Source organism: Salmo salar, chromosome ssa03, assembly GCF_905237065.1.
Source record: "Salmo salar chromosome ssa03, Ssal_v3.1, whole genome shotgun sequence".
In the NCBI taxonomy this organism is placed as follows: domain Eukaryota; kingdom Metazoa; phylum Chordata; class Actinopteri; order Salmoniformes; family Salmonidae; genus Salmo; species Salmo salar.
This window is the reverse complement of record NC_059444.1, coordinates 39,376,068-39,392,950: the sequence shown is the minus strand read 5'-3', so window position 1 is coordinate 39,392,950 and position 16,883 is coordinate 39,376,068. Positions and strand designations below refer to the sequence as shown.

At 43.6% G+C, this 16,883-nt stretch overlaps 1 protein-coding gene across 1 annotated transcript; it reads right to left on the bottom strand.

Moving 5' to 3' along the window:
- Positions 1 to 11,933: 11,933 nt before the first annotated feature.
- Positions 11,934 to 16,699, bottom strand: stap2a (signal transducing adaptor family member 2a). The gene is made up of 11 exons (XM_014191354.2): positions 16,283 to 16,699; positions 15,300 to 15,371; positions 15,066 to 15,185; positions 14,921 to 14,977; positions 14,670 to 14,824; positions 14,432 to 14,563; positions 14,252 to 14,321; positions 14,043 to 14,145; positions 13,808 to 13,903; positions 13,599 to 13,733; positions 11,934 to 13,513 (listed from the first exon to the last, which is right to left on the bottom strand). The coding sequence occupies exons 1-11, from the start codon at positions 16,403 to 16,405 to the stop codon at positions 13,458 to 13,460; spliced, it is 1,119 nt and encodes a 372-aa protein (XP_014046829.1). The 5' UTR covers positions 16,406 to 16,699; the 3' UTR covers positions 11,934 to 13,457.
- Between the last annotated feature and the right edge of the window lie 184 nt (positions 16,700 to 16,883).

The window sequence follows — 16,883 nt, the reverse complement described above, 5'->3', positions numbered from 1 at the left end:
ATCTCTAAGGTCTCCCATGTATGAAATGGATGGTTGTGTAAAAATACTTTACTGCAGAAGGGGTTACATTTATAGATATTGTGACACCCTTTGACTCAAACAGTGCAGAATAATGCCTGGCTGCAGGGGTAACCCAATATGGCAAGCTCTGATATTGCTCAAATTTTGAATACAAAAAGTCAATTGTCTGCCCAAATACACAAACAGCATTTGGATATCTTAAATAACTTTTAAAATAAAGACCTGTAAACACAGATCCATACAATTGGCAGAAATAACTATCAAGAATCCTGATGAATGTAAACTTCGCTTTTTGGTAGCTGTTTAATAGACAACTTTCCATGTCAAATTTGCTTTCATTCAGTGCTGTATGGTACCGCCTGGCAAAAATACATACGGTTAGACATTATTTTATGTTGTGGCTATTGTAATCGCTCTAAGGAAAACAAGTGGCCTCTGACATCCAAATAAGATGTTTTGGGGTCAAATGTTCCCTAGTCTTGCAATTAAGTCAGAGGGCCATCACAGACTATCTTTATATTTGGTCTCAAATCCAATATGGCTGCCATAATAACATTTGATAGAGGTTAAATCACCTGTAAATATTACTTTTGTAAATGAGGCCTTTTTTCAGAATTGTGTACAACACTCATGCCTATAAAGACTGTTGGTGTAAATAAATTTTTTTTGTGTGTATTTGACCCCCTTTTCCCCCCCAAATTCGATCTTGTCTCATCGCTGCAACTCCCCAACAGGCTCGGGAGGCGAAGCTCGAGTCATGCGTCCTCCGAAACATGACCCGCCAAACCGCGCTTCTTAACATCCGCCCGCTTAACCCCTGTCCGAGTAAACAACGTTCAACTGACAACAGAGGTCTGCCTGCAGGCACCCGGCTTGCCACAAGGAGTCGCTAGAGCTCGATGAGCCAAGTAAAGCCAACCTGGCCAAACCCTCCCCTAAACCGGACGACGCTGGGCCCTATGGGACTCCCGATCACGGACGGTTGTGATACAGCCTGGGATAAAACCGAGGTCTGTAGTGATGCCTCTAGCACTGCGATGCAGTGCCTTAGACCACTGCGCCACTCGGGAGGCCCTGTAAATACATTTTATTCTGAATCCAATATGGCCAACATGATTACACTCAACACCTTTGCCCACAAATAAGTAGCCCTTGTTCATTTTGTATTGCGTTATTCTAAAAGGGTTTCATACAGCTCTTGCTATATTTATGAATGGCACTGCCATGCCTCTGTTGTGCCTGAATAGCCGAAGCCAACTCGTTTTTCAATGTGTGATCATGTTTTAATCTCATTCACACACTTACAGCATATCAACAATGGGCAATTACACAAAATGTAATAAGCCTTTCAAGACACAAGCACACAGTAGTGTGCTTTCTATTTGGGGTTTTAGGCTGGGTTTCTGTATAAGCACTTCATGACATGTGCTGAAGTAAAAAGGGCTTTATAAAATACATTTGATTGATTACAAAATATGTTAATGTCATTATTTGGTAGCAGTTACAGAACACCTATCTGTTCTAATTAAAATGATTTTCCCAATGAAAACTTAACTTTCATCCTTTGCATACTGTTCAGTCACAGTGAGTGCTGAACACACTCAAAATATGATCCATTTAGTTGGAACCAAAATTATTTTCCAATCATTCTGAACAGAACCCATATTTTCTTTGTTCCTGTCTGACCAAAAAATAATATTCTGAACCAGTTCGAACCCATATAGTTCCTTTTTGTAATTTTTGTAACCTGTGAAATCAACATAGTTTTTAGAGAATAGATCGTGAGACTGTCGTGAGACCTATTAGCACAGCTAGAGAAGCTTGCTATGGAACGCTCGGCGTGAAATGCAACATAAATTTCACAGGTGGGGAGAGAGAGGGGTGGACATGGAGGGGGCTTGGTTTGAAAAGCTGAACATCATGACATGACGTGAACTGGAACGTGTTTAGGCTATTACTAGCATTATAGTTTCACCGAATTATAGAATTATGAGGACATTATGAGGACATGAGGAATATTTTTGGTATAAAAAGGTTATCAAGATTTGAAAATAACGGTTCTGTTCCAGAACACAAGAAATCACTTTAGTTCCGGGTTCTGTTTCCATTCCTCAAAATGGGGGTGGGGAGAGAATAAAGTTGAAAAAAAAAACAGAAGAGAAAAGAGAGAGGATATCAGTCTGACTCACAGCTCCAAGTCTGGGGGTGGGGATGTCACAGCTGTACATCACCAACTTCACAAAGGACAACACGCTGTACGCACACACCATAGTGAGGTCCCTTGAACACAACAACACAGTGCATTAAAGAGACATTAAAGAGAAACTCTCACATGCGCGTACACACACATAGATACACTAACACACAAATACAATTTTATTGGTCACATACACATGTTTAGCAGATGTTATTGGGGGTGTAGTGAAATGCTTGTGTTTCTAGCTCCAACGGTGCAGTAATATCTAACAATTTTACAATACACATTTAAAGTAAAGGAATGGAATTAAGAATCAATAAATATTTGAACGAGCAGTGTCGGAGATGCATAAACTAAAATACAGTAGAATATAAAATCAAAAACAAATCAAACTATATTTGTCACATGCGCCGAATACAACAAGTGTAGACCTTACCGTGAAATGCTTACTTACAAGCCCTTAACCAACAGTGCAGTTCAAGAAGAGTAAAGAAAATATTTACCAAATTAACTAAAGTAAAAAAGAATAAAAAGTAACACAATAACATAACAATAACGGGGGTACCAGTACCGAGTCAGTGTGCGGGGTACAGGTTAGAGGTAATTTGCACAATTTGTACATGCTTGAGGGTAGAAGCTGTTGAGGAGCCTTTGGGGTCTAGACTTGGTGCTCCAGTACCAACATGCAGTAGCAGAGAAAACTGTCTATGACTTGGGTGACTGGAGTCTCTGACAATTTTATGGGCTTTCCTCTGACACGCATATTATATAGATACTGTATGTACTGGGCAGTACGCACTACCCTCTGTACAGTCAGATGGCGAGCAGTTGCGTTTGGACCATGATAGATCGTTGGTGATGTGGACACCAAGGAACTTGAAACTCTCGACCCGCTCCACTGCAGCCCTGTTGATGTTATTGGGGGCCTGTTCGGCCTACCTTTTCCTGTAGTCCACGATCAACTCGTCTTGCTCACATTGAGGGAAAGATTGTTGTCCAGGCACCACACTGCCAGTTCTCTGACCTCCTCCCTATAGATTGTCTCATCGTTGTTGGTGATCAGGCCTACCACCAGCAAACTTAATGATGGGGATGGAGTCATGCCTGGCCATGCAGTCATGAGTGAACAGGGAGTACAGGAGGGGAGTGAGCACGCACCCCTGAGGGGCCCCCATGTTGAGGATCAGCGTGGCGGATGTGTTGTTACCTACCCTTACCACCAGGGGGTGGCCCGTCAGGAAGTCCAGGATCCAGTTGCAGAGGGAAGTGTTTAGTGCCAGGGTCCTTAGCTTAGTGATGAGCTTTGAGGGTAGTATGGTGTTGAACGCTGAGCTGTAGTCAATGAATAGCATTCTCACATAGGTGTTCCTTTTGTCCAGGTGTGAAAGGGCAGTGTGGAGTGCAATAGAGATTGCATCATCTGTGGATCTGTTGGGGAGGTATGCAAATTGGAGTGGGTCTAGGGTTTCTGGGATAATGGTGTTGATGTGAGCCATGACCAACCTTTCAAAGCATTTCATGGCTACAGACTTGAGTGCTATAGGTCGGTAGTCATTTAGGCAGGTTACTTTAGTGTTCTTGGGCACATGGACTTTGGTGGTCTGCTTGAAACATGTAGGTATAATAGACTCAGACAGGGAGAGGTTGAAGATGTCAGTGTGTCAGCGTATACTTGGAGTACACGTCCTGGTAATCCGTCTGGCCATGCGACCTTGTGAATGTTGACCTGTTTAAAGGTCTTGCTCACAGCGGCTGCAGAGAGCGTGATCACACAGTCGTCCGGAACAGCTGATGCTCTCATGCGTGTTTCAGTTTTACTTGTCTCGAAGTGAGCATAGAAGTTATTTAGCTCGTCTGGTAGGCTCGTGTCACTGGGCAGCTCTCGGCTGTGCTTCCCTTTGTAGTCTGTAATAGTTTGCAAGCCCTGCCACATCCGATGAGTGTCGATGCCGGTGTAGTACGATTCGATCTTAGTCCTGTATTGACCCTTGCCTGATGGTTCGACGGAGGGCATAGCGGGATTTCTTATAAGCTTTCGGGTTAGAGTCCCGCTCCTTGAAAGCGGCAGCTCTACCCTTTAGCGCAGTGTGACTGTTGCCTGTATGTACCTTCGGCTTCTGGTATGTACGTACAGTCACTGTGGGGACAACATCATGCATGCACTTATTGATGAAGCCAGTGACTGATGTGGTGTACTCCTCAAATGCCATCAGAAGAATCTTGGAACATATTCCAGTCTGTGCTAGCAAAACAGTCCCGTAGTTTAGCATCTGCTTCATCTGACCACTTTTTTTATAGACCGAGTCACTGGTGCTTCCTGCTTTAATTTTTGCATGTAAGCAAGAGGATAGAGTTATGGTTAGATTTGTCAAATGGAGGGCAAGGGAGAGCTTTGTAGTAAAGGTGGTCTAGAGTTTTTTTCCCCTCTGGTTGCACATTTAACATGCTGATAGAAATGAGGTAAAACTGAGTCAAGTTTCCCTGCATTAAAGTCCCCGGCCACTAGGAGCGCCACCTCTGGATGAGCATTTTCCTGTTCGCTTATGGCGGTATACAGCTCATTGAGTGTGGTTTTAGTGCCAGCATATGTCTGTGGTGGTATGTAAACAGCTACGAAAAATACAGATGAAAACTCTAGGTAGATAGTGTGGTCTACAGCTTATCATGAGATACTCTACCTCAGGCGAGCAAAACCTTGAGACTTCCTTAGATATCATGCACTAGCTGTTCTTTACAAATATGCATAGGCCCCTGCCCCGTGTCTTACCAGAGGCTTCTGTTCTATGCTGCCGATAGAGTGTATAACCCGCCAGCTGTATGTTATTAATGTCGTAGTTCAGCCACGACTCAGTGAAACATAAGATATTACAGTTAATGTCCCATTCAAAAGTTTGGGGTCACTTAGAAATGTCCTTGTTTTGAAAGAAAAGCTATTTTTTTCCCATTAAAATAACATGAAATTGATACGAAAAACAGTATAGACATTGTTAATGTTGCAAATGACTATTGTAGCTGGAAACGGCAGATTTTTTATGGAATATCTACATAGGTGTACAGAGGCCCGTTATCAGCAACCATCACTCCTGTGTTCCAATGGCACATTGTGTTAGCTAATCCAAGTTTATCATTTTAAAAGGCTAATTTATCAAGGCGAGACCTAGATGCAGACACAGGAGGCAGATGGTTGGAGTCTTTCAATGTTTATTAAGCCAAAGGAGTAGGCAAGAGAATGGTCGTGGATAGGCAAAAAGGTCAAAACCAGATCAGAGTCCAGGAGGTACAGAGTGGCAGACAGGCTCGTGGTCAAGGCAGGCGGGTACAAAGTCCAGAAACAGGCAAGGGTAAAAAAACGTAAAAAAAACAGGTGACTGGGAAAACCGCTGGTTGACTTGGAAACATACAAGACAAACTGCCACAGAGAGACAGGAAACACAGGGATAAATACACTGGGGAAAACAAGCGACACCTGGAGGGGGTGGAGACAATAACGAGGAAAGGTGAAACAGATCAGGGTGTGACATAATTGATAATTAGAAAACCCTTCTGCAATTATGTTAGCACAGATGAAACTGTTCTTCTGATTAAAGAAGCAATAAAACAGTCCTTCTTTAGACTAGTTGAGTATCTGGAGCATCAGCATTTGTGGGTACGATTACAGGCTCAAAATGGCCAGAAACAAAGAACAACGCTGTGTACTACTCCCTTCACAGAACAGCGCAAACTTGCTCTAACCAGAATAGAAGGAGGAGTGGGAGGCCCCGGTGCACAACTGAGCAAGAGGACAAGTACATTATTGTCTAGTTTGAGAAACAGACGCCTCACAAGTCCTATAGTGGGATCTTCATTAAATAGTACCCGTAAAACACTCGTCTCAACGTCAACAGAGAGTTGCAAAGAAAAAGCCATATCTCAGACTAGCCAATAAAAATAAAAGATTAAGATGGGCAAAAGAACACAGACAATGGACAGAGGAACTCTGTAGACCCTGCCATATACCGCTCGTGTCTGAGCCGTTGTATTGCGACTTGTCTCTGTACTGACGTTTTGCCTGTTTGATTGCCTTACGGAGGGAATAACTACACTGTTTGTATTCAGTCACCTTGTCATGGTTAAATGTGGTGGTTCACACACACACCGTGCAGACATGAGCCACGCAGGACACCACCAGTTTGCTGTTGAAGTCATACTCCACAGCAGTCTCACTGAAGAACAGGTAGACCTTGTCATCAACACCCGCTGACCTGTTCTCACTCTCTGGCATCTGGGCCATGGAGATGAAGTTGGGCTCTCGGAAATAAGAATATAGAAGATATCAACCTAAAGACTTTAACCTGGTCTCAGATCTCAGATTTACATAAGTATTCACACCCGAGTCAATACTTTGTAGAAACACCTTTGGCATCGATTACAGCTGTGAGTCTTTCTGTGTGAGTCTCTAAGAGCGTTCCACCCCTTTACTTTTTCCACATTTTGTTTCGTTACAACCTTATTCTAAAATGGATTAAATAGTTTTTCCCCTCATCAATCTACACGCAATACCCCATAATGATGAAGCAAAAACAGGTTTTTATTCATTTTTGAAAATGTATAAAAACTGAAATAAACCATTTACATAAGATTGCAGACCCTTTAGGGTCGTTGTCCCTTAGGGTCGTTGTCCTGTTGGAAGGTGAACCTTCGCCCCAGTCTGAGGTCCTGAGCGCTCTGGAACAGGTTTTCATCAAGGATCTCTTTGTACTTTTCTCCGTTCATCTTTGCCTCGATCCTGACTAGTCTCCCAGTCCCTGCCGCTGAAAAACTTCCCCACATCGTGATGCTGGGCATTTAGGCCAAAGAGTTCAATCTTGGTTTTATCAGACCAAAGAATCTTGTTTCTCATGGTCAGAGTCCTTTAGGTGACTTTTGGTCAACTCCAAGCGGGCTGTCATGTGCCTTTTACTGAGGAGTGGCTTCCGTCTGGCCACTCTACCATAAAGGCCTGATTGGTGGAGTGCTGCAGAGATGGTTGTCCTTCTGGAAGGTTCTCCCATCTCCAAAGAGGAACTCTGGAGCTCTGTCAGAGTGACCATCGGGTTCTTGGTCACCTCCCCAACCAAGGCCCTTCTCCCCCGATTGCTCAGTTTGGCCAGGCGGCCAGCTCTAGGAAAAGTCTTGGTGGTTCCAAACTTCTTCCATTTCAGAATGAGGAAGGCCTGTGTTCTTGGGGACCTTCAATGCTGCAGAAAACAGGTTTTTAGAGTCTGGGCATATGGAATCATTTAGTAAGCAGAAAAGTGTTAAACAAATCAAAATATATTTTAATTTTGTGATTCTTCAAACTAGCCACCCTTTGCCTTGATGATAGCTTTGCACACTTGGCATTCTCTCAACAGTTTCATGAGGAAGGCTTTAAGGAGTTCCCACATATGCTGAGCACTTGTTGGCTGCTTTTCCTTCACTCTGCGGTCCAACTCATCCCAAAACATCTCAATTGGGTTGAGGTCGGGTGATTGTGGAGGCCAGGTCATCTTATGCAGCCCTCCATCGCTGTCCTTCTTGGTCAAATAGCCCTTACATAGCCTGGAGGTGTGTTGGGTCATTGTCCTGTTGAAAAACAAATGACAGTCACATTAAGCACAAACCAGATGGGATGGCATATCGCTGCAGAATGCTGTGGTAGCCATGCTGGTTAAGTGTACCTTGAATTCTAACTCACAGACTATGTCACCAGCAAAGCACCCCCACACCATCAGTGTCACCAGCAAAGCACCCCCACACCATCACACCTCCTCCTCCATGCTTCATGGTGGAAACCACATGTGCGGAGATCCTCCGTTCACCTACTCTGCGTCTCACAAAGGCACGGCGGTTGGAACCAAAAATCGCAAATTTGGACTCAAAAGACAAAGGGACATATTTCCACTGGTCTAATGTCCATTGCTTGTGTTTCTTGGCCCAAGCAAGTCTCTTCTTCTTATTGGTGTCCTTTAGTAGTGGTTTCTTTGCAGCATTTTGACCATGAAGGCCTGATTCACACAGTGTCCTCTGAACAGTTGATGTTGAGATATCTTTGTTACTTGAACTCTGTGAAGCATTTATTTGGGCTGCAATTTCTGAGGCTGGTAACTCTAATTAACTTATCCTCTGCAGCAGAGGTTACTCTGGGTATTCCTTTCCTGTGGCGGTCCTCATGAGAGCCAGTTTCATCATATCACTTGATGGTTTTTGCGACTGCACTTGAAGAAACGTTCAAAGTTCTTGAAATTTCCCAGATTGACCTTCATGTCTTAAAGTAATGATGGACTGTCATTTCTCTTTGCTTATTTGAGCAGTTCTTGCCATAATATGGACTTGGTCTTTTACCAAATAGGACTATCTTCTGTATACCACCCCTACCTTGTCACAACACAACTGATTGGCTCAAACGCATTAAGAAGGAACTTTTAACAAGGCACACCTGTTAATTGAAATGCATTCCAGGTGACTACCTCATGAAGCTGGTTGAGAGAATGCCAAAATATATTTTGATTTGTTTAACCCTTTTTTGGTTACTACATGATTCCATGTGTTAATTCATAATTTTGATGTCTTCACTATTATTCTACAATGTAGAAAATTTTCAAAATAAAGAAAAACCCTGGAATGAGTAGGTGTGTCCAGAATTTTGACTTATATATATAGTGCAGTTTGATATTATTGACACCCTTGTTAACAATGAGCAATAATAACTATGAAGTAAATCATTGAAATTCTGAGCTTTATTGCATATTCAAATATTTTTACATTAACAGTGGAGGTTAGCATGTCTTGGGGGTCTTTCAGTAACTGCCAAAATAAAGGAAAAACCAACATAAAGTGTTTTAATAGGGCATTGGGCCGCCAAAACAGCTTGAATGCACGTTGGCATAGATTCTAGAAGCGTCTGGAACTATATTGGAGGGACATGACACCCTTCTTACACAATATATTCAATCAATTGGTGTTTTGTTGATGGTGGTGGAAAACAATGCCTCAGATGCTGCACTGGAATCTCCCAGAAGAGTTTAATTGGGTTGAGATCTGGTGACTAAGACACACACACACATACCCTTTAAACCCCATATGCCCCTTTAAAACCCCTCTTTCAAAGCCACTGAGATCTCTTCTTCTAACCTTGGTAGCCAAAATAATGGGCAATTGGGAATTTTTATTCATGACCCTAAGCATGATGGGATGTTAAATTGCTTAATTAACTCAGGAACCACACCTGTGTGGAAGCACCTGCTTTCAACATACTTTGTATCTCGCAATTACTCATGTGTTTCCTTTATTTAGGCAGTTACCTGTATATATATTACGATCGAGGGATACTACAGCGTATAGTATATTAATCTACAGTATACTACAAAATGCTATAGTAAGTACCACACACGATTAAGGGATACTACAGTGTGGAGTACAGAATTCTACAGTAGCACATTCATGTTCCTGGGGACCCAAAGCATTGCCCATTTTAGTTTTAGCCTTAGCACTACAAACCTGATTCGAATCATCAAAGCTTGATGATGAGTTGATCATTTGAATCAGCTGTTTAGTGGTAGGGCAAAAATGCAAATGCGCACCCTTTTGAGTCCCCAGGACCAGGATTAAGAAACACTGTTCTACAGTAGATTACATTTACATTTACATTTAAGTCATTTAGCAGACGCTCTTATCCAGAGCGACTTACAAATTGGTGCATTCACCTTATGATATCCAGTGGAACAACCACTTTACAATAGTGCATCTAAATCTTTTAAGGGGGGGGTTAGAAGGATTACTTTATCCTATCCTAGGTATTCCTTAAAGAGGTGGGGTTTCAGGTGTCTCCGGAAGGTGGTGATTGACTCCGCTGTCCTGGCGTCGTGAGGGAGCTTGTTCCACCATTGGGGTGTCAGAGCAGCGAACAGTTTTGACTGGGCTGAGCGGGAACTGTGCTTCCTCAGAGATTACAATATTATATAGTAAGCACTGTACGATCAAGGGATACTACGGTGTGTAGTATAGTATTTTACAGCAGGGATGGGCCACAAAAAAATCGGAACTCATGAGGGGCCACAGTTGCTCGCTGGTCTGCATACCCACATCCATACCCCTGCCCCCTCACCACCACCACCACATTGCGAGCGAAAATTTTTAGTGGCCTCCCTCTTGACAGCGGAGATCATTCTTTTACATTTTAGAGTTAATTTAGTGCAATTATACACATTTTGACATGGGGTGTAGAGAAAATGTTATAGTTTTTTTAAGCAAATTTGCTGAAATTCTGAACATTTTGCTATGGGGCGGAGAGAAGATTTTGCAATCATCTAACTCCTTTTCTGCAATTCAACTAATTTTGCCATGGGATAGAGAGGAAAATTAGCTATTTTACAGCTAATTTCCTGTGATAACTTTTTTTTTTTCTCCATAGGGTGGAGGGAAATGTTTGCAGTTTTTTAATATGATATCTGAGTGAGACTGACTAACAAAATAAACAGACAATGAGCAAAATGTTACAAAACATTTTTGAAACAATTATGGAAGGTATGCTGGAGATACTGCTCTCATTCAAGTTTGCCCTTTGCTTCCACCTGCTCGTGTGCAAGGCTCCGATGAGAGCAGAGGAAAAGCTGCAAGAGCCTCTTCTGTTGGTGTAACAAAACACAAACTACTCTTTTCTATTTTTACCAATGACCTGCCACTGGCATTTAACAAAGCATGTGTGTCCATGTATGCTGATCATTCAACCATATACGCATCAGCACCCACAGCTAATGAAGTCACTGAAACCCTTAACAAAGAGTTGCAGTCTGTTTTGAATGGGTGGCCAGTAATAAACTGGTCCTGAACATCTGTAAAACTAAGAGCATTGTATTTGGTACAAATCATTCCCTAAGCTCTAGACCTCAGCTGAATCGGGTAATGAATTGTGTGGCTGTTGAACAAGTTGAGGAGACTAAATTACTTGGCGTTACCTTAGATTGTAAACCGTCATGGTCAAAACATATAGATTCAATCGTTGTAAAGATGGGGAGGGGTCTGTTCGTATTAAAGAGATGCTCTGCTTTTTTGACACCACACCCCACAAAGCAAGTCCTGCAGGCTCTAGTTTGGTCTAATCTTGATTATTGTCCAGTCGTGTGGTCCAGTGCTTCAAGGAAACACCTAGTTAAGCTGCAGCTGGCCCAGAACAGAGCGGCACGTTTTGCTCTTCATTGTAATCAGAGGGCTGCTATAAATACTATGCATGCCAGTCTCTCTTGGCTCAGAGTTGAGGAGAGACTGACTGCATCACTTCTTTTTATAAGAAACATGTTGAAATCCCAAATTGTTTGCATTGTCAACTTACACAGCTCTGACACACACTTACTCCAACGGACATGACACCAGGGAGGGGTCTTTCACAGTCCCCAAATCCAGAACAAATTCAAGCGTACAGTATTATATAGAGCCATTATTGCATGGAACTCCGTTCCATCGCATATTGCTCAAATAATCAGAAAACCTGGTTTCAAAAAACAGAAAAGCAACACCTCACGGCACAACGCCTCTCCCCTATTTGACCTAGATAGTTTGTGTGTATGCATTGAAATGTAGGCTACATGTTTTCTGTAGTTCTGTCCTTGTCTATTAACGTTCTGTATTGTCATGTTTCATGTTGTGTGAACCCCAGGAAGAGTAGCTGCTGCTTTTGCAACAGCTAAATGGGGATCCTAATAAAATACCAAATAAAGTATTCTTGTTTCATGCAAACCATTTATTTAATATCCTTGAATAGGACAGCTTATAAATACCACTGATGTTTTTTCTTAAACAACACTGACCAACACTCAGGACATAGAGAGAATTGTACAAGACAATGTACAGTGTAGTTCTGAGAGAGTCCAATAGAGGATGCACTCCCTCCGAACAAATCAGCCAAAGACCACAGGGTTTGAGTTCCACTGGATTGTGCTTGTGTACCAGCCCACAACACCAAAGAACAAGAGGAGCAAATGCAATCAATGGTGTACAGTAAGCCTAAATTAAAATACTTTCATACTTTGTTCTTTGTTGCGACGGGACAAAGAACCTTTGAGGAGTAAAAAGTGTCCTAGCACCAGTAGGTCATAGCATCACACAGTAGCCTAGCCGATTAAACTCAACTCCACGACTTAAAATGGAGTTGAGTGGTGACTAGTGTGGGCGGACTGGAGCTCCGACATCACATAAAATTACGTTTTTATCCAGATCTACTGATTTCAGCACCCAAAGAATAGCCCGCAATTACACACAACATTGTTCTGTGTAATTGCGGATATTCCTTGGGTGCTAAAATCATTTTTTTTTTATAAAAAAACTACATTTTCGTGACGTCGGAGCTCCAGTCCACAATAGTCGCCGCTCAACTCAATCGTAAATCATGGAGTTTAGTTGAGTATAGTCGGCTAACAGTAGCCTAGGCCTAGCACACACACACACACACACACACACACACACACACACTAGAAAATAAGGTTTTACGTGAGTTGTAGCAACGACACACACAGTAGAGAAGGTTTAGTCAAGTGGAGCACCATACCATCAACATAATACAATAGATTAGAGCATTGGCATTCTAGATGCACGAGAACAACTAGACATGTTTATCTCTAATTCAGTAGTCATTAACCCAGGACCTGGAAGGTGTGCAGTGATGTACAGGTTCAAGGTGTGCATGCTTTTGTTCCAGCCCAGCAATAACACACATGATTTCATTTATCAAGACTTTAATTCGTTGATCCAGGTGTTAGTGTTGGGTTTGAACAAAAGCCTGCACACACACAGGACCAGGGTTGGTGGCTACCGCTCTAGTCTCCCTCTCTAGTCTGGTTTCTCAAGCTTCTGGTGTCACTCTTTGTAGTCTCCAGTGTGGCGTCAGTTACATCAGCAGCAGGACAACAGACATTGGCTCAATCGGAACAGTGGAGTAACAGGCTCAGTCATTGGTCCTTTGTATTTGTGTGCTCATCTAATGCTCAACCCCACTGGTTATCCCTTCTTGAAAACGGTTTTGAGGCTGCAATTTTAGGCTGCTGAACACAACTCAGGTGGATAAGGTGCGTTAACCAAACATGGTGGGAAACACTTTGAAAGGTACTGTAGGACTGTGATCCATGAGAACCAGAGTTGTGCACCTATTCTGTAGTCCACCAATCAGAAGGCACAGGAAGAGAAGAAAGCTGCTGCTGCTGGTGGTGGAAGAGTTCTGACCGCTAGTTGGCTGAGCAATTACAGGAAGTCACTCCTGACTGGTCCGTCTCTTCTCCAGTTTCATTTTGAGCTCCTCTGTGAGGCCTAGGGAGAGAGGAGTGAGACCTCTGTAGTATGAGTGTGCGTGTGGGAATGAGTGGATACATTGATCAGGACACATGCCACTCACTTTGTGCGAGGAGGGGGGAGGGGGAGAGAACAAGCCGTCTCATTGGGCTGCTGGGTGATGACGGTACTGGTGATGTCACAGCTGACAGGATACGGCGGTCGGGAGCAGGAGACCTGGGTAGGGGTTTCCATCGCTCTACACCAGGACAAACAGAGCGGTTAGTATGTGTGTGTGTTTGTGTGTGTGTGTGGTGTAGGATTTCTGGGTACCTTGTTTGGGGGGTAGGGCGGGGGCTTTGGGTAGTGGGCTGGAAGGGGCACAGTGTAATATTCTCTCCCCATTCTCTTCATTGGACGAAACAAACGCTGAAGGTGACAAATACACAAATATCAACTAACGACATGAACATTAGACAGAACCTAAGACACTGTATCTCTTAGGATTTCAATCAACACTGTAAGTGGAAATGTGTTGAGGATTAAAGTATGTCTGTGTGTGTCTTACTGATGTTCTCCTCATAAGGTTCCTCCAGAAGAAAGGGCTGTAGGGTTCCTGCTGTCTTCTCCACCAGCGCATCGATGACATCATGAAGCGTAGCACAGGGAATCTAGAGAGGGAAAACACAGAGTTAGGACCCATGGAATAGCAAGATATGAGGCAAGACAATATGTGTGTTGTAACAATGTGTGTGTGTGTGAGTGTGTTGGACTTACTGGGTTCTCAACGTCTATCACATATCCTCCCTGCTCTCTCTGAGTCACACGATAGTGTCTGAACACTGACCTGAGAGTGAGAGTGAGAGAGAGAGAGAGAGAATGCAATTGACGGATCAAATCAATCAAAAAAAATGCTTGCAGATCTATGTGTGTACATCTATGCTGAGTGGCCGTTACCCATTGAGATCCTGGCGGGTGGTGACAGCCAATGAAGATCCGTCTCTGCCGGGCCTCAGCAGCATGTTGCCACAGTCTGGATGTCTCTCTAACAGAACTTCTGCCTCAGTCCTCGACACAGGCCGGAAACACCTATAGACACACAAACGCATATACCGCAGTTTCATATACACACACAAACACACCTAAGTGTAACACACCTGCACTCACTTCAGTGTCAGCAGTGTGTGTGACTCACGATGGGATCTCCCCCAGTAGAGGTACTGATAGGGGTGAGGGGGGAGCGCGGGTGGGGGTGCGGGCTGCTCTGCGTCTGTTCCTTTCTCGGTCCACCACCTCTCTCAGCATCTGCACCTGCCCCGGCAGCAACGTCAGACAGCTAGGCACACTCAGCTACAACAACCAATCACACGGGGGGTTACTGACAGTTCAGGGATCAACCACCAATCAGACAGGATTATACTGTGATGTAGGGTGTATGATACTTACATCTATGACAGATTGGAGGAAACCCTTCCACAGCTCTCGAGCCTCTAGATTGGCAACCTGGATAAGAGGAGACCAGAGAAGAGGTTGTTTCTCTCTGGCTGGCTGCGTGTGTGTGTGTGGGGGGTGTGTGTGTGTGTTTTATTACTGTGAGTTTTGTCTCTCCATCCTTCATGCGCAGTATGAGTCTAGCTGCCTCCAGGTTTCTGTCTCGGCTGCCGTCGTCTTTGAGTGAGACAAAGCCACTGAGATCCATCTTCTCCACATACTGCAACAGATAGACAAATTAACATATACAATAACTCATCCCTGAAGATTTACAAAGTGTTTACCACACACACACACACACACACACACACACACAGAGAGAGAGAGCATTTACGTGAGTGTCCTTGGCATTATTAAAGAAGAAGAGGGTGTTCCCACACAGACAGGTCCACAGCCGCCGAGAGATCTGGTAACACACGGACAATTACAGAGGGAATTAGAGCGGTTTAATATTTTCATTGAAAACTTCAACATCTATCATGGTTATAACATGAATTGTATGACATATATTCACACACAGTGTATCTCCCTCACACACACACACTTTGGCCCAATAGTGATCCCAGGTCTCAGGGGATGAATCTGCACCACAGCTGTTGTCAATCTGTGACCATGTGATCCCCCCTTCAATAGAATGCACCTGAACCCCAGCCCAAATATCTGGTCTATCTGTGTGTCTTTGTTCCACATTCCCCCATCACCTCCCTCCCAGTTGTGCCCAGACGGTGTCATTATCATGCAGCACCACAACCCACACAGTTCAGCTGGGCTGACCACTGACACAACCCCATACTTCTCTCCTTTCCCAAACTCCATAGCACAGCGGCACAACCACTCAGCGATAGGCATGGCCATAGTACAAGCAGCTGTCAAACATTTACAGCCCGAGCCTTCCTTTTTGGTAGAATAGGCCAATACATATAATAATTTGTGTTATTGACATAACGACAAATCATGTCTTGACTAGGCTACATTTACCGGGGAATGTCTGTAGTGTTATCCTTTTAAATTCAGTGACCATTCTAACCCGAGGTTAATAGGACGCTTAGTATACACGCTTAATTAACTCGCACTCCAGTCGTTTGCTAGTAATCGTGCGCAATAAGCAAGTGTACCGCTAGATGAAAATCACTGCCAGCTTTTTCAAGACTCGCCCATTCTCACACAATAAGGAAGTTGACAGCTTTCGCAGAATGGGGTTTCCAAGGAATTCGCCCCCGCCCGGTGCGCGCTATCTGGGCGACACTATGCAGCCACTCACACAGCATGCAATGCAATGCACCGACATTTGCACATTGACGGTATGGCTGCACCTACCTTTTCTTTCGGTCCCCGTTTTTCCAGGTATCCTTCGTAGTAGCAGGGCGGGAGCTGAGCCCTCGTTCCCGAGCGCTGTTTGACTGGTGCAGCCGCCATGAGTATCGTTGGCTGGCTGGGCATAGACAGAGGACAAAGGGGCGCTTAGTAATTGGGAGAGATGACACGCCTTCCTCCGAAGAGATATCACCATGGATATCCGCCAACAGCTGGCTGTCGTGCACGTCCTTATGTGTCAGTCAGTATACTATATGTCATTGTGTGGTTTATTGTGAAGTTTGCTTTGATTAGGCTTCTTCAGTAGGGTGAGAGATTGGTTGTGACATCTGAAATATATTGCTTGAGTAGTCTAACACCACCTGCTTGGACACTTATTCCAGAGCGTGACTGATCAAATCATTTCTTGACAAATCGACTTGTTTTTGAAACCACTGATTCAATTATTCTATGAATTTAGGCTACCGTTACCGTCATAATTTCATTCAACATGTGCATAATATTGAAACTACACTGTATTAATTAAAGACTTCTGAAAATAATGTAATTCATATGTAAATGATGTGCATCCCCCCCAAAAGAAAACAATCCATCCAATCATGCA